The sequence below is a fragment of the Mytilus californianus genome, unplaced genomic scaffold (assembly GCF_021869535.1).
Source record: "Mytilus californianus isolate M0D057914Y unplaced genomic scaffold, xbMytCali1.0.p SCAF_3, whole genome shotgun sequence".
Lineage (NCBI taxonomy): Eukaryota > Metazoa > Mollusca > Bivalvia > Mytilida > Mytilidae > Mytilus > Mytilus californianus.
Window position 1 is genome coordinate 36,151,182 of NW_026262679.1, and position 24,940 is coordinate 36,176,121.

Below are 24,940 nucleotides of genomic sequence, written 5' to 3' on the forward strand. Positions count from 1 at the left end.
TTATTTATATAATCCCAATTTTCCTCCTTAACTATTTCTGAAATGTTATTGAGAAAATTGGGGGAATCAGGCCCGAAGCTCAATCAATTTTTTTTTTGCATAGTTCCATATTCAGACAAAAACATTAATTGTTGGTATAAATTTAAAATTCAAATAACCTGTTTTCAATATTATTTGTTCTATAAAACCCTTCTTTAAATGAATGTTCCCAAAATATATAAAAAGTCCTATCTTCAATGACTCACATTTTGCAAAATTTTGGTAACTATCAATAAGCTTACAGGAAAGGATTAAACTTAAAATACTTTTGATGTGAACTTTTAAAAATGTATACCAAACTAAGGTTTGGAGCCAGATTACATGATTCACTAAACATGGAAATGTGATTGTGCAAGTGGAGCATGGTGTCCTATGTACATATATTCTTGTAAATATCATTTTCTTTCAGCCAAATAAAACACTGTACCACACAGTAAAATGCATTTCCTATACCAATCTCCATTTTTTGCCTTGAATGCTCAATTCAACAAGTTTAAATGAACATGCATTTAATAAAACAGTTTCAATGCAATTCCCTTATTTTTGTAGATCTTACTTTAAATAAAAATTATCTAAATGAACACACAGATAAATGTATCATAAATTTATAACATCAGTAAATTTTGATTCTCACACATATTATAAAAACTGACTGGCTAAGAATATTGCTTCTCTAATTTGCATGCTATTTTTAGAGGTCTCGATCGGTGTGAGAAAAATACTTCTCATCTCTAGAGAAAACGTTGTTCTCGACAAATGATTGGTCGAAATTTCAATTATGTCAAATTTTCTTGATTTGTTCTGAATTTCTTATTGTGACATCATGAAATAAAATGCTTCGCTGAGGCGCAGCTTGATACGACCGCAGAGGTCGAACCCTGAACAGTTGGGGCAAGTATGGACACAACATTCAAGCTTGATACAGCTCTGAATTTGGATTGTGATTAAATATTTGACACAGCATAGGTTTCTGACACAGAAAGAATGTGGTCTAAGAACTTTTTAATTTACCTATTATGGTCCAATGTCCAAAATCAAAATACATATCAAAGAACCCCATATATTCAATTTTTGTTGAAATCAAACAAAGTTTTATTTTGGACCCCAACTTGGACAAACTTGAAAACTGGTCCCATAATCAAAAATCTAAACACATGTTTAGATTCAGCATATCAAAGTACCCCAAGAATTCAATTTTTGTTAAAATCAAACTAAGTTTCATTTTGGACCCTTTGGACCTTAATGTAGACCAATTTAAAAAACAGGACCCAAAATTAAAAATCGAAATACACGGTTATATTTGGCATATCAAAGAACCCCAATAATTCAATTTTTGATGAAATCAAACAAAGTTTAATTTTGGACCCTTTTGACCTCAATATGAACCAATTTGATAGCGGGCCCACAAATAAAAAATCTAAATACATGGTAAGATTCAGCATATCAAAGAACCCCATATATTCAATTTTTGTTGAAATCAAACAAAGTTTAATTTTGGACCCCAACTTGGACCAACTTGAAAACTGGGCCCATAATCAAAAATCTAAACACATGTTTAGATTCAACATATCAAAGAATGCCAAAAATTAAAAATTCAATTTTTGTTAAAATCAAACTAAGTTTAATTTTGGACCCTTTGGACCTGAATGTAGACCAATTTAAAAAACGGGACCCAAAATTAAAAATCTCAATACATGGTTAGATTTGGCATATCAAAGAACCCCAATAATTCAATTTTTGATGAAATCAAACTAAGTTTAATTTTGGACCCTTTTGACCTCAATATGAACCAATTTGATAGCGGGGTCCACAAATAAAAAATCTAAATACATGGTAAGATTCAGCATATCAAAGAACCCCATATATTCAATTTTTGTTGAAATCAAACAAAGTTTAATTTTGGACCCCAATTTGGACCAACTTGAAAACTGGGCCAAAAATCTAAAATCTAAATACATGTTTAGATTCAGCATATCAAAGAACCCCATATATTCAATTTTTGTTGAAATCAAACAAAGTTTAATTTTGGACCCCAACTTGGACCAACTTGAAAACTGGGCCCATAATCAAAAATCTAAACACATGTTTAGATTCAGCATATCAAAGTACCCCAAGAATTCAATTTTTGTTAAAATCAAACTAAGTTTCATTTTGGACCCTTTGGACCTTAATGTAGACCAATTTAAAAAACAGGACCCAAAATTAAAAATCGAAATACACGGTTATATTTGGCATATCAAAGAACCCCAATAATTCAATTTTTGAGGAAATCAAACAAAGTTTAATTTTGGACCCTTTTGACCTCAATATGAACCAATTTGATAGCGGGCCCACAAATAAAAAATCTAAATACATGGTAAGATTCAGCATATCAAAGAACCCCATATATTCAATTTTTGTTGAAATCAAACAAAGTTTAATTTTGGACCCCAACTTGGACCAACTTGAAAACTGGGCCCATAATCAAAAATCTAAACACATGTTTAGATTCAGCATATCAAAGAATGCCAAAAATTCAATTTTTGTTAAAATCAAACTAAGTTTAATTTCGGACCCTTTGGACCTTAATGTAGACCAATTTAAAAAACGGGACCCAAAATTAAAAATCGAAATACATGGTTAGATTTGGCATATCAAAGAACCCCAATAATTCAATTTTTGATGAAATCAAACTAAGTTTAATTTTGGACCCTTTTGACCTCAATATGAACCAATTTGATAGCGGGGTCCACAAATAAAAAATCTAAATACATGGTAAGATTCAGCATATCAAAGAACCCCATATATTCAATTTTTGTTGAAATCAAACAAAGTTTAATTTTGGACCCCAATTTGGACCAACTTGAAAACTGGGCCAAAAATCTAAAATCTAAATACATGTTTAGATTCAGCATATCAAAGAACCCCATATATTCAATTTTTGTTGAAATCAAACAAAGTTTAATTTTGGACCCCAACTTGGACCAACTTGAAAACTGGGCCCATAATCAAAAATCTAAACACATGTTTAGATGCAGCATATCAAAGAACCGCAAGAATTCAATTTTTGTTAAAATCAAACTAAAGTTTCATTTTGGACCCTTTGGACCTTAATGTAGACCAATTTAAAAAACGGGACCCAAAATTAAAAATCTAAATACACGGTTAGATTTGGCATATCAAAGAACCCCAATAATTCAATTTTTGATGAAATCAAACAAAGTTTAATTTTGGACCCTTTTGACCTCAATATGAACCAATTTGATAGCGGGGTCTACAAATAAAAAATCTAAATACATGGTTAGATTCAGCATATCAAAGAACCCCATTTATTCAATTTTTGTTGAAAGCAAACAAAGTTTAATTTTGGACCCCAATTTGGACCAACTTGAAAACTGGGCCAAAAATCAAAAATCTAAATACATGTTCAGATTCAGCATATCAAAGAACCCCATATATTCAATTTTTGTTAAAATCAAACAAAGTTTAATTTTGGACCCTTTGGACCTTAATGTAGACCAATTTGAAAACTGGACCCAAAATTAAAAATCTAAATACACAGTTAGATTCGCCATAACAAATAATTAAATGTGGTCAAAGATTTTACAAATCTAATGCGCCATACTGTGCAATTAAAGATTACTTCTTGAAATTTTTCAATATTTGAAATTTGAAAAAAAAATAATATTTGAAGAATAATTCTTTTAAATTTCTGAAATCTGAAATGAGAAAAAATTGACCCCCCACAATTTCTTTTTACCCCCCCCCCCCTTTTTTTCCCAAAAAAATTCTTTCCCTCAAGATATGGTCATTATCTCAATTCAAATTTCCAATGGAGTTTGCAACCATAATTACCCATTTAAATTTAACATAGTGCTAACTTAATCTATTTCATAATAGAATTTAAAATATAGTGTCAAATCTTTCATATGGATTTTTTTGTTAAAAAAAAGATGCAACATTTGCAGATATTTTTACTGGTCTTCCTTTATAAATATGCATTTCTTTAAACATTATTTAAAAGCAGTGTAAGGGAAGTAACCAAAACGTTGTATTTGGATTACCTCCCTTACACTGTTTTAAATTATCTTAATTGTTCATTAACCATTACTTTATACATAATTTAAAAGCAGTGTAAGGGAGATAATTTCAATGATGTTTTTGATTTATCTCCCTTACACTGCTTTAAATTATGTTTTGTACTAAAGTATTTGTCCATTAACCAGGACAACCTTGTTTTTCCCCCTTTTTTGCCCCTAGTTCTTAAACGGTTTGAGCCATAACCCCCCAAAGCAAATCCTAACCATCCCTTTGTGGTATGGAAACTTGTAGTATAATTTCAGAGAGATCCATACACCATTCCACAGTTATTGTCTGGAAACTAGAAAATGCTTATTTTTGGCCCCTTTTTGGCCCCTAATTCCTTAACTGTTGGTACCATAACCCCCAAAATCAATCCCCACCTTCCTTTTGTGGTATTGAACCTTATGGTTAAATTTCATAGAGATCCATTCACTTAAACTAAAGTTAGAGTGCGAAAACTAATGCGTCTTCGGACGACGACGACGACGACGCCAACGTCATACCAATATACGACCACAAAAATTTTTTTGCGGTCGTATAAAAAGGTGACCATGCCTGATGACTTCAAATATAAAGAACACAACTTTCTGCAAATCTTTGAAGAGGAAGGATAAACTTGTTTAGAAATCGTCTTAAAATCATTAAAGAAACAGATTCCACCACTATATCTCGTGTATAAGGATATTACTCCACTCTCAACAGTTAAATTTAAAATATTTAAAAAGATCGGCAAGCCTCACGTTTTAAATTATAAAATTTAACTGTCTCAAGTGGAGAAATATCGTAAAAAACTTGATGCAGTGGTGGAATCTATACATGTAAAATGATGTTCTGTTCATGTTCAAAGTCAAAATGGATACTGCTGTACATTTCAACTACTTAGTTTAATACAAAATTCTTATTTTCAATCCATTACTATTTTTCCTTCACAATCCTATGCTAAAATTTTCCCCGTACAATCCTATGCTAAAATTGAAGTAATGTGGAAGGAATCTGTCAATGAAAAGATATGTTCTGTGAATAAAAGAAAGTCCAACAAAAGATAGAATGTTTAGTATAGAAACTAGTTTCTCTCTCAGATTATGGGTCAAACTTGTTACAAGACATGACCAGTATTGTTCAACTCGAGTTAGTGACACAAATAAACATGCATGTAATATGCACTGATTTGTTATTCATAGGATAAGCTTGGAATTTACATGCATAGTCAGTAAATTCTTAAACATTTTTCATTCAAAAACAAAGAGAAATTTGCATTCATTAAACATGTACACATCACGTCATCAAACATATTCCTACAAACTTCTACATATCAGAGCATTCCTTTCTTACAGTACTATGTGTCTTCCCTAATTATCACAATTTTTGTTGGAGTAATTTCTAATATAATGTTCTGGACTACCAAGAACATGTAGTCTTACAGAGTGACATATTCAAAAATTTCTCATAATGATGGGTATACATGTTCATGTACCTGGTATTCAATAAAAAAAATACTGTCTTATTCTCCTATGGAAACAGCAAAATGAAACCAAGATGCCCTAGATCATGATTGATTGATTGATTGTTGTTTGCTTTACTCCGCATTAGCACAAAAAGGCTATATCGCGGCGATCCCCTAGATCATGAAGATTGTTTAATATTTATAACACACATTAAAGGCTGAAAGATATGTAGCTAAATACACCCTTTGTTTTACAGTTTTAATATTTTTCTAACTTGACCAAATTATATATCCATACAGATATTATCTAACATTATACTTCTTTATCTTTTTCTAGTCAAACTACTTTACAACTAAAGCTATAATCTATTAACAAATCTTCCATGCAAATCTATGTAACCATTTAAAAGTAATACTAACAGTTTTATTGCTAAGAATGTATCAAACTCCATTAGTCCTTATAATTAAAAATATCTGTATCTGCAAAAATTTGCTAATCTAATTTGGCTATCATCAAATTTTTCTAATTTATGCTTCTCCAAACTATGGGTTCACCCTGGGAACAGTATATCTAACGGGAAATGAATCTGATACGCTTTTCAGTATAAAATTGATAAAATCTCGGACTCCCCGAGACTTCCCGAGATTTACGGATTTTGGTAGCGTCTGGCTGAAAAACTATCAGAACTGCTCAACAAATAAACCACATAACTCTAATTGTAAATAAATACAAGTTTTATCATTTAGTAAATATATTTTGTCATATAAAATTACCAAAATAAGTTTGATTTATTTGATGTGAAGTGCTTTATAATAGTTTGGGAATTTGTAAATCATCGCGGCAATGGCCGCCATTTTTTTATTACCTGGTTTGCATTCTGCACAATTCTGTAATGAAATGCTTGCGATTTTAACAAATTTGAAGTGACAGAATACAAGTTTGATACACTAGCATCACTATAAAACTAGTTTGAATGACATTTTATTGATAATATCAGAAATTATTAGGATAATAGCGAGTCCGTTTTTAACACATGTCCGTTTCTGTATCGTATCTTTATTAACTATGGCACGACGATAAAATCGACTACAATCAGGTAGTGTCAAGTCCCGTCAATATATATGTTCCTGGTTCACCTCATTTTTCAAAAGTGACCTCCAGACTCAATAAATCAGATGCCTACAAACATTCCTGAATGAAAATAATATGAACAAATAAATTTTTCTTTTTTTTTATGAAAATGGTTGCTTTTGACTGGATATTGAGCACTGAAAATCAGCAAATATTCCTGCATCAAGGGTATTTATATAACTGTATAGCCATGTAGAAACCAAAACTAAAATGTATATGACCAGTTATTCATTAACATGTGGAAGCCTACCATATTTATCCAAAGTTTTGATATCTCACTCTTTTAATAAAATATCTCCAAATTTCTCCTTCTTTCACCATTATTTCACAACCGAGTAGTTGTTAGCCCTATGAACATTTACAAATAATTGTCAAAACTTTGTAATGTAGAACAGTCACTCTTTGGACCAGAGAAAACTGACCGTATATGAGAGGGGACCTTTGAATTAAGGTTCAAAATGTATAGGTAATACAAAATAGGGACAAAATGGGGGTGACCTGACAAGACAGGTTTTTGCTTAAAAGAGGCGACCTTTATAGCAGGTTTGAATGTGTCTAGATAGGCAAAAGGGGAGGTTTGTGTGCATGTAAAACTGGTTTAACACTGCCACAAATTGTGTATGAATGAGTCAGAATGCACCATGTGTTGTTTATCTTTGTTCATCTTATAAAAATAAAATGCTCCGCTGGGGCGCAGCTTGATACGACCGCAGAGGTCGAACCCTGAACAGCTGGGGCAAGTATGGACACAACATTCAAGCTTGATACAGCACTGAATTTGGATTGTAATTAAATATTTGACACAGCATAGGTTTCTGACACAGAATGAATGTGGTCTAAGAACTAAAAGATTTTTAATTTACCTATTCAAACCATATCATTATTATTTGCTTTTATATATAAATCAGAAATAACCAATTTAAAATGGAAAATTTTAAAGAAAAAAAAGGAAAAAAAAATCCCCCCCACCAAATTTTTTGAACCCCCTTATGATTCATCACCCCAAACTCAATCCCAGCCTTCCCTTTATGGTATGATACCTTGCAGTACAATTTCAGAGAGATCCATACACTTGAACACAAGTTATTGTCAGGAAACTAGAAAAATGCTTGTTTTTTGGCCCCTTTTTGGCCCCAAATTCCTAAACATTAAGGGCAATTACCCCCAAACTCAAACCTAGTTTTCCCTTTGTTATATGGAACCTTGCATAACAATTTCATAAAGATCCATACACTTACACACAAGTTATTGTCCTAAAACTAGAAAAATGCTTGTTTTTTTGCCCCTTTATGGCCCCTAATTCCTAAAATTTTGAAGGAATTACCCCCAAAATCAATCCCAGCCTTCCCTTTGTGGTATGGTACCTTGCAGTACAATTTCAGAGAGATCCATACACTTGAACACAAGTTATTGTCTGGAAACTAGAAAAATTCTTGTTTTTTGGCCCCTTTTTGTCCCCAAATTCCTAAACGTTTAGGGCAATTACCCCCAAACTCAAACCTAGCTTTCCTTTTGTGATATGGAACCTTGCAGTACAATTTCATAAAGATCCATACACTTACACACAAGTTATTGTCCTGAAACTAGAAAAATGCTTGTTTTTTTGCCCCTTTATGGCCACTAATTCCTAAAATTTAGAGGGAATTACCCCCAAAATCAATCCCAGCCTTCCCTTTGTAGTATGGTACCTTGCAGTACAATTTCTGAGAGATCCATACACTTGAACACAAGTTATTGTCTGGAAACTAGAAAAATGCTTATTTTTGGCCCCTTTTTGGCCCCTTATTCCTTAATGTTTTGGGCAATTACCCCCAAACTCAATTCCAGCTTTCCCTTTGTGATATGGAACCTTGTAGTACAATTTCATAAAGATCCATACACTTACACACAAGTTATTGTCATGAAACTAGAAAAATGCTTGTTTTTTGCCCCTTTTTGGCCCCTAATTCCTAAAATTTGGAGGCAATTACCCCCAAAATCAATCCCAGCATTCCCTTTGTGATATGGAACCTTGTGGTACAATGTCAGAGAGATCCATACACTTACACACAAGTTATTGTCATGAAACTAGAAAAATGCTTGTTTTTTGCCCCTTTTTGGCCCCTAATTCCTAAAATTTGGAGGCAATTACCCCCAAAATCAATCCCAGCATTCCCTTTGTGATATGGAACCTTGTGGTACAATGTCAGAGAGATTCATACACTAACACACAAGTTGTGTCTGGAAGTTACAAAAATGCTTATTTTTGGCCCCTCATTCCTTAACTGTTGGTACCATAACTCCTAAAATCAATCCCCACCTTCCTTTTGTGGTATTGAACCTTATGGTGAAATTTCATAGAGATCCATTTTCTTAAACTAAAGTTAGAGTGCGAAAACCAATGTGTCTTCGGATGACGACGACGATGACGTCGACTCCCGTCATACCAATACACGACCACAAAATTTTTTTGTGGTCGTATAATAAGGAGATGAGGTATGATTGTCAATGAGACAACTATCTACTTAAATTCAAATAAAGTGGATGTAAGCAATTATAGGCAACTGTACGGCCTTCAACAATGAGAACAAAAACCATACCATATAGTCGGCTATAAAAGGCCCCGACATGAAAAATATGAAACAATTCAATTGAGAAAACTAACAGCCTAATTTATAACAAAACAATTAACGAAAAACAAATATGACAGACATGAATCACGTGTTGGTCATTAGTGTGGTTTGTTAAAATGTTAATGTTTTTTGGTAATTCCTGTTTCCCTTTGTATGTATCATAAAGTACTATTTAAGACCATTTTTCAGACCGAATATAATGGAAAGAAAATCAATCAGCTACACATTCCCATCTTACCTTTACCAGCATGATAAAGTCTACCATCAGATTTATAGGTTTGACTGTCTAACAGCTGGTTTGTTTCTCCACTCTCCTCATTATCTGAAATAAATGAACACACAAATATCATGATGGACATACATTTCCTTTATTTGGATATATTAGCGTCTATTTGCCATATTCCTCACATTAAAAAAAAATCATATATATATGCAATTTTAAATCTCTACATCACAGAGTATGTGAAAGACTCTGGTATGAACAGTAAAAACCAGTAAAATACTTGTCAGACCAGTAAAATGAGATTTTTATGGGTCCAAATATCCAATAAAATTTCCTTTATAAATTTCATGAGTCTGTAGCGCTTTTTCTGGATTTACCTTCATCGAGATCGCTCAAACCTAAACAAAATTTTTTATATTAACCAGGGATATATAAATATGTAAAAACATTAAAAGCTATATAATTATTGATTGTCCACTGAAATTTTGTTTGAAGGGTAGATAACAATCGTCTATTGGACCAAATGTCAGTGAACCATCCAGTACCTTTGTAATCTCTGAGTCATCAGAGTGACATCTGTGTCAAGAGAATTCAATGAATTTCCAGCCTTAACCTTATCACAGTTTGACTAATCCAATTCTTATAAAGTTAATTTTCTTTTTGTGACCTGTCCTTTTACTAATTTATAACTAAATTATGCCAAAAGATGATAGAGCAAAATGCAGTTCTTTCAATTAAGGCTTATCAATTAACAGGAAGCAGCATTTGAAAAACAGTGTTAACTTACAACTAAAACTATTCAAGATTAGAATACAGCTAGCAAATATTTCCAATTTAAGGATTAATTTCTTGAGAGCAAAGTATGGTGAAAAAAGATCAACTGGGATAGTATGTACATGTGAGATAAATGTTCATGTCGAAGCTATCAAAAGTTAATCTTTAAAAGTAGATTTTCTGACAAGACTTCCTTTTGAACACTCTTTATATGCATGTCAATGCTAATTCTGCTAAGAGAGTAGTTCAATAGAATGTCTTTCCAATTTTATGTGAGGTTTTTGTTTTACTAACACTGATTAGCATGTACCAGTCTGCATCTTCATATTTTACATTAATTAAATTCAATCTTACAGGCTGGACAAGTTATAGGTTGAAAGAGAATACCTTTATCATGAATTTCACTGTAAATTCCTTCAGAAGAATGATTAGACTGTCTCACTCTGTCTTCTTTTTTGTCATGGGAATTTTCTCTGAAATATATTAAATTTTACACATAAATAACATAAATAAAATGCTCCGCTGGGGCGCAGCTTGATACGACCGCAGAGGTCGAACCCTGAACAGTTGGGGCAAGTATGGACACAACATTCAAGCTTGATACAGCACTGAATTTGGATTGTTATTAAATATTTGACACAGCATAGGTTTCTGACACAGAATAAATGTGGTCTAAGAACTTAAAAAATTTTAATTTATCTATTCAAACCATGTCATTATTATTTGCTTTTATATATAAATCAGAAATAACCAATTTAAAATGGAAAATTTTAAAGAAAAAAAGGAAAAAAAAATCCCCCCCCCCAAATTTTTTGAACCCCTTATGATTCATCACCCCCAAGCTCAATCCCAGCCTTCCCTTTGTGGTATGGTACCTTGCAGTACAATTTCAGAGAGATCCATACACTTGAACACAAGTTATTGTCTGGAAACTAGAAAAATGCTTGTTTTTTTGCCCCTTTTTGGCCCCTAATTCCTAAAGGTTTAGGGCAATTACCCCCAAACTCAAACCCAGCTTTCCCTTTGTTATATGGAACCTTGCAGTACAATTTCATAAAGATCCATACACTTACACACAAGTTATTGTCCTGAAACTAGAAAAATGCTTGTTTTTTTCCCCTTTTATGGCCCCTAATTCCTAAAATTTTTAGGGTATTACCCCCAAAATCAATCCCAGCATTCCCTTTGTGGTATGGTACCTTGCAGTACAAAATATAAAGATCCATACACTTACACACAAGTTATTGTCATGAAACTAGAAAAATGCTTGTTTTTTGCCCCTTTTTGTCCCCTAAGGGTGCAATCAACAGTTTTTTTCTATGACGTCATATTTTAAGGGTCCATGCCTAAGTGACCCTTAGTGGTGGAATGGTTAATAAAGATACTTGTATAAAACTAGATATCACTGGAATCAGAATTTTCTCTAGTTTATATTGAAATAAAAATATAGTGTACTTTTGATATAGTAAAAAAGTTCTATCCAGAGAAAATGGGGAAAAAGTTGCCTAATCTGAACATAAAAAACCTGAAATCAGGTCATGTGCATACCCATGTAAACATGATACAGGCACATATCCCATAATCAAAACTGTATGTAATTCATAGGTTTTTACCTGGCCTTTAATAAAAATCTTGTTTTAGGGTATGGTTTCCTGCTTAGAAAAGAGCTACAGTGGCTGCAAATAAGTTTTCAATTTTCACTGCCAAAAAGCAGGATGTTTACAGTGTTGTCTCCCCTCAAAACATGTATATTTAATCTAATTTTTAAAATTATTTTAATCATTCAACTTGTTTAAATTGAAAGCTAATTAACTAATTTTTACAATCAAATACAAAAAACATGATACTTTTTCACTAATTATATGAATAAAAAGGGATTTTCCTCCATGGTTATTTTTAGTCGGAGAATAACCCCTAGTTTTTTATACGAAACTGTTTATAGCACCCTAATTCCTAAAATTTGGAGGCAATTACTCCCAAAATCAATTCCAGCATTCCCTTTGTGATATGGAACCTTGTGATACAATGTCAGAGAGATCCATACACTTACACACAAGTTATTGTCATGAAACTAGAAAATTGCTTGTTTTTTGCCCCTTTTTGGCCCCTAATTCCTAAAATTTGGAGGCAATTACCCCCAAAATCAATCCCAGCATTCCCTTTGTGATATGGAACCGTGTGGTACAATGTCAGAGAGATCCATACACTTACACACAAGTTGTGTCTGGAAGTTACAAAAATGCTTATTTTTGGCCCCTCATTCCTTAACTGTTGGTACAAAAAATTAAACAACTGCAGTGAAGAGTTCCCTTAAAAACTTGTGACAACCATTCAGATCTACTTAGTGAGGAAGAACACTCCTCTATCATTGAAAACTGTATGTAGACTTCTAGACTTTTGTTTAAAGTTTTTTGTTGTTGGGTTGCAGTTTCACTTATAAATACCAGTATATATGTCTCTTTTTATTCATATTGAGATAGAATCTTCAAAAATTTAAACATTTATATGTGTCAGGATCACATATGCAGTACATTTGGGCATTTTAGCAAATAACAATCTTCTCTAGTTTTACACGCTAATATGCTGAAGCGAAAAATTTAACAAATGTTCTACGGGTGTGAAGATTCATCTTATCCAGTCTTATTTGTGTATCTTTATGGTCTAAATGTAAGTCTACCTCTTAAAATAATATGTGTGTGATGTATAATAATGCTTTCAGAATAATAATGGGATATCAATATAGACATGATAGATGTATAGCAAGTAATATGTTTGTTGTAAATGAAGTAACAAGTTATTTCCTTCAAAGAAGTTATGCGAAAGTCTATGTTTATTTTGTTAAATCACTTTAAATTATATGAAAATCATTTGGTTAATACAATTCTTAGAAGAGATTTATTGTATTCTTCAGCATTGTTAAGAGTATGGTACAATGAGTTATAGCTAAATTTTTAACTATATTGAATACTGTAAATATGTTAACATTGTATCCTGTTTAAACAAAATATGTTGTTTAATGTATATAATATATGGACCTTTTGAGTCTGAAATAAAGATTATCTTATCTTTTCTTATACACCTCTAAGGTTATAGAATTACCAGTAATATCTACATGTACAACAATGTATATAAGTAAATGACAAGTTATAGAGTAAAAATCTACGTATATGAACTGCATTTGACAAATCCCCATGATATTAAATAATTTGGAATCTTAAGTTCTATTCTCTGGTATTGAACTTAACCTTAAGTGTTTAGCAGAAAATATGGTCCTTCTGTGATTATTTTTTAGCTTGCTTAAAAGCTGTCCTGAGTTGGAAAGTGGAACATTGTGAAAAAAAATCATTCTTTGAAAAATGAAATTTTAGAAAGAATGACCAAAAATTTACCCTAAAATTTAGCATGCTATCACTAAAGAAGATTTGGCATCTAATGAATTGTATATATTATCAAGAAAATCAACTGGTCAATCCTTAAATAATTTATATAGCATTTATTTGTTTTGGATTCAAGTTAAAACTGAGCACCATTTTCTGTGTTTAAAGTGAGTCATATATCTCATAATTTACAAGATGCAGTCCTTAATATTATGATTATTTATAAGCTAAATAAAAAGTTCACCTCATTATCCAAACTGGTTCAGGATCTTCATCAGACTGGGGTGTATACTTGATTTTTTCTTTACTTGAATGAATAGTAGATTTAATATCAGCTATGGCTAAGTCTAATGCCTCACGTTTTGCTTTCAAATCCTCCATTATTGCAGAAGCATCAATTTCTTTAGCTTTTGTAATATTTTCACTATTAGACAACTGTTCGTCTACAACTTGTGACTGTTTTTTGCGTAATAAATGTGTAGGAGATTTGTGTGTACTACTTGGTGGGGCATCTTCAACATCACTTGTTTGACTACTAGATAAACCATCTTCAACATTTGGCATTCCTAAATTTGACTTGTCATCATCCGAAACAACACTTTCTACCTCCGCACTATCACATTCAGTGTTCTCTGGTGACAATGAAAATGCTTTCTGATCATCCATACAAAATCCGTCATTGTTATTCAATGGGATTTCTGTCAGCGTGTCTTCATTTAAATTTTGTATAGTTTCTAGAATGGATAATTCCTGTTTAATGTTTACAGTTTTATCAGGGGAAGCATCTCTAGAATTATCATCATCTGTAGGCAAAATTCCATTCACATTGTTTTTATCTTTATCTTCAGTACTTGAATAAGCTAGCCTCATTCCTACATACGAATCACCATCCTGAACTCGAGAATACTTCACGTAATCATATTCATTAATGATTTCAACATTTTTAGAGTTTTCTAACTGCTTTGGATTTGAATTTTCAAATTCTGATAATATTTTGGTGTCTAATGATTCTTTTTCTTTATCATGTTTATGAAATGAATCGTGCTTGGTGAAATGAGGCTGAATTTCACATTCTGATACATCTGTATACTGTTTCTTCAAAGGGATATCTCTTTCTGAACTGGATCCTTCCCGATCACTGCCACTGTCACCAATACGACAAGCTACACCTGGGGATTTCTTTTTAATTTTCGGTTTTGCACCTTGTGAATTATATTTGATTAAATTGTCTAGATCTTTATTGTAGCTTTTTACCTCGCCCTTAACTGGAATATTATTTCTAATTTCCAAACTGTTTCTTTTTTGAACAGCTGAATGATTCTTACTTTCTTTTTCTGACTCCATATTAATGTCTTGACTTTCTTTTGAATCTACCTGAATCAGATCTTTCATTTTTGACACTTCAATAGTAAGTTTATCGATATTTTCAGATTCACATTGAGACTTTAATTCAATTGCATTTAAGCAGCTTTTCTTGTATTTTTCATTTGTTTTGGTTTGCAAATCACGTATGTCTATTTGTGTTATTTCATCCTGCTGATAAATATCAGTAAAATCTGGGGGTAATGAGTCAGCACTATCTTCACTCTCATGTCTGGAGAGTCCAGTTCCATCACCGTCATCCAACAAATTCTGATAGGATATTGAACTAAGTTCACTTGGGTGTCTTGAACTTTCCTCTTCAAATTGAACTTCAAGACTTAAATTATCTGCTGAATCGCTGTTGGGTGAAATGGGACGTAAAAAATCTCCACCACAAGCACCTGTTGCTACAGATTCTGGTTGACAACTATCTTCTGGATCTGATGCTACATTGTCCTCGTTATCGGACATTGTTTTGATGTGACAAACTTAAGAACATCTATAGATCTCTTTACTCACATTTTCTACAAAAGAAACCAGTAAAATGAGTCAAAGACCTTCAAAGTGGGTTCATATGAATATTAAAGTTTGTTAAATGCATGTTTTATGGGCTATTTTCTGATGGATATAGTCCGCATATGCATATTCATACTGGACATAGGTCCAGAATTTATTGTAATGTTTACTAAAACTTTTTTTCACACAACTTTACGAAAAAATGAGATGAGAACCGCATGATTTTTGTTTGAACTCTTGATAGATACATGTAAATGCTTTAAGAAAAGGTATCCTTTGTTAATTTATGTTGATCATTGACATTTTGCTTACATTTAATGTTAGAATAGGTAACAGAAGAAACTAAGCCGGCCGGCTTAGTTTCTTCGGTTACCTATTCTAACATCGGACTAGGACTTCTTTTAAGCTGAGTTTTACTGTGCATATTGCTGTGTGTTTGTTTATTCTACATTGGCTAGAGGTATAGGGTAGGGTTGAGATCTCACAAAACATGTTTAACCCCGAAGCATTTTTGCGACTGTCCCAAGTCAGGAACCTCTGGCCTTTGTTAGTCTTGTATGTTTTTTTACTTTTGGTTCATTTATATGTTTTGGAGTTTAGTGTGACGTCCATTTTCCCTGAACTAGTACACATTTTTTTTAGGGGCCAGCTGAAGCCCGCCTCCTGGTGCGGGATTTTCTCACTGTGTTGAAGACCCATTGGTGGCCTTGGGCTGTTTTCTGCTCTTTGGTTGGGTTGTTGTCTCTTTGACACATTCCCCGTTTCCATTCTCAATTTTATCAATCAAAGGGATTGACATTCTACTCTGGACGAAATTTTAGGGACACATATGACATCTTCATGCCCATTTTTCGCAATTTTTTGTAGCAAATAAATGCACATTGTAACTATTGGAAATCAAATCTATGGAAGATACTGATTGCATACATATGCACATACATGACACAAACAGAAAATTAGCCAAAAATCGTCATTTAGGGACAATAACTCTTTGAGGAGCCATCTGATAATTTCTGTGAAAGTAGGAAGTAGGTAGATATTGAAATTCAGAGCATTTTTGCTCAGTCAGATTTTCTTTATCTATTATGGTATTCAAAATATAAGAAAAATTAATGCATTTTACCCCCAATGTCATGAATGTTCTATTTTTAGCCATGTTGGCCTTGTTTGTTAACTGACCAGGAAAAAAAATACAAACTTTATACTAAATACCATAAGGATAATTCCCTCAAGATTGGTTGAAATTGGTTCAGCTGTTTCAAAGGAGAAGATGTTAGAAAAAGTTTACATGAGTGATGACGACAGACAAGTGATCATGGCAATAGCTCACATGAACTTATGGCCAGGTGAACTACATTTTTTTTGTAATAATAGAACACAGTAGTATTTAATCAGAAAACTAATTGTTTCTGTTTTTTCATTCTCATATTTGATCAACAGTAAAACTGTCATGGACTTATGTTTATTGTATAAGTTTTCAACAAGTCCATTATTTTATCCTACATATTTCATTGTAAATCAGAATATTAGAGGTTCTTTTTTTAAAAGTAGTGCAGTGGCATAGCCACTGGAAAATAAATTGTAAGCAGGGGGTCTGGGGCGGCAGTTTTTATTGATGGAGGAAGCTGGAGTAACTGAATAGAAACACAGACCTTTGGCAGAAAAAAAAAACTGGCAATCCTAGTCAATTAAGATACTACAGATAGGAGTTAAAAGCACCTGCCACAAGCAGGGTTGTAACTCAATTGTTACTAATTTACCTTTGTCCAGAAAGTCTGTTCATTTTGTTAACATAAATTTAAGGGAACTGACTTCCAGAATTGTAATAGACGTATTTACACTTGTATGCAAATTTGTCCACCATTACTTAAAATCACACAAGTTCCTGTAAAATTTGACATCACAATTTAAAAATTTTGACTTCATAATTTAAAAGTGATTGTTGCTTAACATCAGAAGTTTATTCGGAGACAGATCTAAGGTCATTCGGAGGCAAAATTCAGCTAAAAACCAAAAGTGTAAATACGTTTATTACCCATCCCCATTGTAGTATATAAAATCCAACCACACCATGGTTTAACTGTTTAATGTAAATGGTGTACCTGTATTTAGAAGATTTGATATCTATTTTATCATTGCATTGAATAACACATGCACCATTGAGTCACAAAATAAACAGAAAGCTGATTATGGACTTGACCTGAAACATTATCCAAATTTCAGTGAGAACAATTAAATGTGTACTGCCTACTGGTAGACGAAATTTAATTACAAAACATTCCACAATATCTCAGAACATTTTCTTTTATTACTATTTATAACTTTTTCTGATCAAGTGCACGAAAGTTAAAAAACAATACAAAAATCATTAACAGATGCTGAGAATGTAAGACAATGAATGACATCATCAACATGTTGATGAAAATCAAATTTATGCACAATCAACAACCCTGCATACAGCAATTGCACATGCTTTGTTTAAATGTAGATACACTGTTTCATGTTTACAACATATCGTTACCTCCTCCTTCAATTCAAATACATCTTAAATGCTGTTTTATTCTTATGTTATTGTGTTAAATGTTAGGTTTTCTCCTACTGCTGTCAAACCTCGGCAATAAAAACCGGAAGTTACATGTCAATATTGATTTGACTGGTTTTCGGTGGAATGTTAACTACCGGAATAAAGATACCACAGACAATTTACATCAAGTTACCAGTCAATATTGATTTTCGGGTCGGTTCGATTTATGACGCATTGTTGGCATTTTTGGTCTAGAGATTTCAAAACTACAGCTAGAGGTCAAAAAGTTTCAACATTTGGAAAAAAAACACATTTTAATAAAAAAAAAAAATCTACTTAAGATATTTCTTATTTGAATGATTTTTTTTGTCATTTTACTGAAAATACAGAAATGCATGCAGTTTCTTGCAATTATTATATACGACTTTCGAATAATTCGTGCACTTTCACGTAACGTGACAGTAAGATTGTTCGTTTACGCCGATTGACCTCGGGTCAACCGATGTAGTTCATTACTTTTGAAAAAAAAACTCGAAGTTGGTGTATAAAATACTGATGAATATATTTATGATTTATTCCGGCTTTAGAGAAAATCGATGTTTTTACAGACAAGTGTGAATTTCTGCAACACCAATAATTCAAAAGATTAAAACATTGAAATAACATAAAATTATAACAAGCCAAAAGATATCATTGAAAGTATATGATATTATTAAAATAGCTCATGAAATATGCCCTGTATTGCAAGTGTGGCTGATATGAGTTTCAATAATCATATATCACACACATACATATATATCAACGCAATCATGCATAGGTTTGAACGTTGTTTTCAATTTAGACTTGTTTATATTTTTTCGTTTGGGCTTGTATTATATTTGCCTTCGGGTTTATATGATCCGTTCATCCTATTACGACTCTTCAAAATTCAAGAGTCTATCCTAAATTGAGGTAAATTATATGGCCTTCCAAATACCGTTTCGATTCCTAACATCACTGAAGAGACATTAATTGTCGAAATCCGGATATTTCCGAAATTAAATAGGTGTATATACATTTAATTGTATAATTCAATTGTATATTTCAGAGAGATCCATACACTGTTCCACAAGTTATTGTCATGAAACTAGAAAAATGCTTACCGTTTCGATTCCTAACATCACTGAAGAGAAATTAATTGTCGAAATCCGGATATGGTGTACTAATTTATGCACCTTTTGTTTGCGGTATACCATCTTTTCCGCAAGTTTATTGTTTTCTGTTTGGTATTAAATTAATAGTTAAGATCCGTTTTGTTAAAATATACTTTTTCACTTTTTTGGTCTTGTGGAAAATGTTGTTTGTGCTGTATTTAAACCCCTTTTCAATTTAGACTTGTTTATATATATATATATCTTCTGCAAGCAGATGGGATGTGTAACAGAGATTGCCTGTAATGTCATTAATATACAAAAGAAATAGTAGAGGACCCAACTAAGGGCACTACGGAACTCCTGTTTTGATGTCGTAATTATTTGAAGTTTCACTGTTTAAAGTTGCTCTCTGTTGCAAATGTAGTTTTTGAAGTAGAACAGTATATCTCTGCAACCAGAATCTGCGTTTCTTTTTAACATTGATGGCTTATTAAAAACATTGACTGTTTTCATTGGTTTACAGGCATCGTTGATGTCTAGCTCAGTCATTACAAGATTAGACATATTGAAACTAGTACCAAGGGTTCAGTATAGCTATGTATCAAGAGATCTATCAAAATTAATGTCGTCATATGTTAAGGCGACGTCACAAGAAAAAGCACGAATTCGTTTTTAAACGAAAATTGCATCCATGAAAGGTTATCTTTGTCTTTTGTTTATACATGTATGTTCCACAACGCCTATATAGTGAATAGTTGTATGACGTTTGCTAATTGTCTTCTCTACTTTTTACTCTGAATACGAATTACAGAACCATGACTATACAACTAAAATAAATCATGACACTATATTTTCAACAAACTTATATTATATGCAAAAGTGGGTATTTTCCAGAATATTTAAAACCAACAATAATGATGTAATATGCCGTAGTCTCACATTTTTGGATTTATAGAAAAGCAGTGGCCAACTTCAAAATTTAACGTACACAAACGTTATTTGTTGTCATAATATCATAGAAATAAGAAGATGTGGGTATGATTAATGAAAAAAAAAATGCATTTCCAAGGCAAAAATATCAACAATACACCTTCAACCGGGATTTAGTATAATGACGTAATAAACAGTTTTTGAAAAGCATGACCTTCTGATATGCCAAAATATTAATAGGATCTAGGACCATAAGTGTTAATAACTGGTTGGCAATATATTAGTTACGTATTCAACTATTAAAATGGTAAAATTTTCGCTTTTAATAAAGGTCTTTTAGTGTGTGTGTGTGTTTGGCGGTTGTCGTCACACACCCTCTTATGTATTTTTTATGAGAGCAAGGTTGGTTAACTAGTCATCGTAGAATAGAATATCACAAAGGGGATGACAAACATAAGGAAAACATCAGTGTCTACCCTAAATCCATTCGGGAATGGAACGCCTGACCACAAACCACATTCACCGCTTCGAATCTTGAATGTTCCAAGGCTCGGCTTTATAGATAGATAAAATTTATGATTTGAAAGAGCACCTGTATATACTGATTTGTTGCCTTCAGCTTAAAATAGCTCGAGTCCAGATATGGGTCATTTAAAAAAAATGTGAATGAAGTCAGATGTTTTGTAATTTATGTGCGTACAGTATTAGGGTACAAATTTATAATTATTTTTTTCCTGTTTTCTAACTGCCTTGAAATCCGCAAAATGAAAAATTTTAGAATATGCATGTAATTTTTTCTACAATCTTAATTCAATCGGTGTATATGCAATGCAATGCATGTCTATCCTGTTACCGGTACTATATCATCCGTATAATTATTTCTCCCTATGAATATGGAACTTTTCAGTAATGATTTCAAAAGCATATAGTAGTTAGACCCCAACAACATTCATAAATATAGAAATTTGTCTATCCTGCTCCTGTCTTTTCTGTTACTATATATGGTTAAAGTAACAGGATAGACAATATTTGACTGAACAGTCTTTAAATAGTATGTAAATACATATATTTTTTACGCATAATGAAAAAATTGGTTGTTTGAACCATGGAAGTAAAATGTAATATAATACTTCCATGTTTGAACTCACTCATGGTTACAACGCCTAAATCCTCGCTATTTAACATACACAAAGATCACAAAATGCAATATTGCTATCAGTAACAGGATAGGCAAAACTAGTGATTGGATAGAACTTATTTTGGTGATATATTGTTATCATAAATAAGAAGATATGGTATGAGTGCCAATGAGACAACTATCCATCCAAGTCACAATGTGTAAAAAGTAAACAATTATAGGTCAAAGTACGGCCTTCAACACGGAGCATTGGCTCACACCGAACAGCAAGCTATAAACGGCCCCAAAAAGACTAGTGTAAAACAATTCAAACAGGAAAACCAACGGTCTAATCTATATAAAAATAGAGAAACGAGAAACACTTATGAACCACACCAACAAACGACAACCATTGAACAACAGGCTCCTGTCTTAGGACAGGTGCATAAAATGCAGCGGGTTTAAACGTTTTAACAAGCGCCTACCATCACCCTAACCTGAAACACACATTCCTGTTACCAACAACAAAATGACAAAAGTAAAACAATTTGTGAAGGAATAGCTTGATGTTGGGTTAATTAGATAGTTAAAAAAAACCTGAATATTGTGAATTGATGTTTAAGACTTACGTTTCGGATGATCAATTTTATAACCTTTGAAAACCAGTCTTTAGAGGTATATTTCGGCTAGATATTGAAAATTGGTAAACAATCTACCAATCCACAGAAAGATAATATATAGTAGTTTTATTCTTGAAAACCAATTTATTGTTCATGAAAAACAAGCTCTGTAAAGTTTTATCGAAACCTTTAAAAATTCGAAAATTCCTTTAGAACATGGTAACAGGATAGGTGCAGGCTGGCATATCTGATGAATAAACAATACGCTCATTGGAATACTTCATTACACAGATTCATATACTGTAGATTAGTATAGTTTAATGTTATTGATATTAGAGCGTGTAAATTTGTTATCGTTGAGTGCTTCATTTCGATATGAAAATAAGAATTAAGATGTGGTATATATACTATTGCCAATGAGACAACTCCCCACCAGAGACCTAATGACGTAGAAGATTAGCAACTATATATAAGTCACCATACGGCCTACAACAATGAGCAAAACCCATACCGCATAGCAAGCTATAACAGACCCCGAAATGACAAATGCATAAATAATTAAAAAACGACTAAAAGACGATTTTCTGAAAGTCAGGAAAAGTATAAAAGATTCCCCACCTGACAACCTAGGACAATTAGACACTTACTTTAAATTTAAGTCTACTTCCCAGTTTGAACAATATTTAGAAATAAGAAATAAAGATAATCGGTGAATGCTATCTAAATTCAGAATAAGTAATCATTTTCTAAGGGTAGAAACTGGAAGACATGAGAGAAAATACAACACTCTTGGAAAATTAGAACCAGTACCCAGATGTGACCGGCTTTGTCAGTTCTGTGATTCAAACCAAGTAGAGGACGAGGTACATTTTTTACTTCGATGTCCTAAATATATAACCATAGGAGAAAAATTTTATTTTCTCAGGTTGATAACCAATTCCCCAATGTGAAATATCTAAAGACAAATAACTTGTTTATATGGATAATGATAAATGAAGACAGCACATTTTATCTTTATTGTGTGAATTTTTAAAGCTTAATTTTACTGAAAGAAAACAGCATAATTGTACTGAATTATAATAATTATCTACTTGGTAAAAAAAATGTTAATTATAACTATCACAGTTATCTCTCTTTATTCACGAACTGGACTGCTATGCTATAATAACTTTTATGTCATAATCAGAGAGAGCGGAGTGAGAAAGGTTGGTATGAAACGGTGCCATTGATCGTGTCAAATTTTGTTATGCCCGAAAGGGCCCTGTGATTAGGAAAATAAAGAATTTGAATTTGAATAACAATTAAAACGAGAAAACTAACGACCTGATTTATTTACAAAACAATAAACGAAAAACAAATATGATATACAGCCACAAACGCCTGACAACCACTGAATCACAAACTCCTGACTTGTAACAGGCACATACAGAGTGTGCCGGTATTAAACATGTTTGCGGGCGCGCCAATCATGGCCTCCCAATACATGGGACAGTGGTGTAACAACACAACATAAGAACAAACTATAAAAATCAGTTAAAAAGGGCTTATTAACTCATCAGATCGATACAAAGCACAAACACACAAAAACATAAAAGACAAAAAGTCTGTAACAGATCTGAGAGTACTCTCAGTTACTGAAAGCTAGTTCAAAGCAAATAACAACCAATAAACAAATCATGCATCTAAGACTAAAATATCAATCTGTAAACATCGAACTTCCAATGGAATAAGTGTAAAGACGTCATTAACAGTCAGAGAAGAATATGACCTTGTTCAATGCCAAAATATATGTGTCGACAGATTGTAGGATCGCGAGTGTACATATGTGTACAATACTTACATTTAGTTGGTTTTTTATTTGTTGACAACAAAATCAACATTTATACCGATAAAAACAACATTCAAAGATATAATAACAGTGTTGAATTGGTAAACTTTTAGAATAAGTTTATTCAGAGGATCAATATAAGTTTACCCGGATCGTATCTAAATTTACGGGCTCAGTAAACAACATCACCGTAAAAATTAGGATGTGCTATCTCCTTTGTAATAAGTTTTCTACAGGTACAACCAAAGTTCCAAACTAAATAATTGTATCTATGAGAAAATTTTGTAAAGGTCTAAAATTATTTGTGGTAGCGTTATCCTTAATTAAATAATTTACCACTGTCCCGTGTGTCATTCGGTATATCGAGAAAAATGATCGTGAAAGAATAACTAACGGTGGTCAAGCATTGCGATCGGATCGTGAAAGATCTGGTATCGGATCGTGAATGCAATTAAGTGTAATTCTACTTCATAATCTGTGAAAAATCAGCTGTATTTTCAAAAGTTGGAACAAATAAGAAAAAAAAAATTATGTCTGTCAAAATGATTCAACTTCCTTAATAATATTGTGCACTAAATTAAAGAAAAAAAGGTAGTACTTTTTTAAGAAAACACAAAAGGCGACACACAATCCTATAAATCATAAAAAAAATTCACGTTTTGTATCTATGATAGTCACATTCCAATATATCATAATATATTTGAAACTGAATCTTCTCATTGGCACTCATACCACATCTTCTTATATCTCTTTACTGTGTCAGATAGTCCAATAAAATAAAAGTATATGTTATTACTTGAAAAATTTCATATTATTTTTGAAAAAGTCTAATATTGTTGATTTTTAATCAAAATTGATCGGGAAAGATCAGGCAACGCATTATTTTTTAACGTGAAAGACAATGCGTGACCAGACTTACGACTCAGTTACAGGGGAGATAATGACGCGATTCGGACAAATGAGATTTTTAAAGTGTTGTTTTCAATTTTTATACCGTTGTATTTATATTTAACTTATTTTGTATTTTATCGGGAAAGTGTATGTCATTATGTCAGAAGCCCCTTACGGAGCCAAACAAGTGCCATGTAAAAATCAATATTTTCGCTTGCCGGAGATTAAATCTGGTGCGAACTAGTTTAAAAAAATCGTGTTCATGACTTAGAAACTCGTCCACACGACTTTTAAACTCGTGCGCACTTTTGATCTCGTGCGCATAACATTTAAAAACTGGTGCGCACAACTTTCAA

General features: G+C 32.5%; 1 protein-coding gene across 9 annotated transcripts in view; it reads right to left on the reverse strand.

Annotated features, from left to right (window-relative positions):
* Positions 1-18,163, reverse strand: part of LOC127734454 (amyloid-beta A4 precursor protein-binding family A member 2-like) — a 97,700-nt gene extending 79,537 nt beyond the window's left edge. For all 9 annotated transcript variants that reach the window (XM_052244337.1, XM_052244336.1, XM_052244333.1 and 6 more), the window contains exons 1-4: positions 18,063-18,163; positions 13,908-15,549; positions 10,674-10,759; positions 9,528-9,611 (exon numbers count right to left, since the gene is read on the reverse strand). In XM_052244337.1, coding sequence (XP_052100297.1) covers positions 9,528-9,611; positions 10,674-10,759; positions 13,908-15,496 — 1,759 coding nt within the window. In that variant the 5' untranslated portion in view covers positions 15,497-15,549; positions 18,063-18,163. The remainder of the gene's footprint in view (positions 1-9,527; positions 9,612-10,673; positions 10,760-13,907; positions 15,550-18,062) is intronic.
* Positions 18,164-24,940: the final 6,777 nt, after the last annotated feature.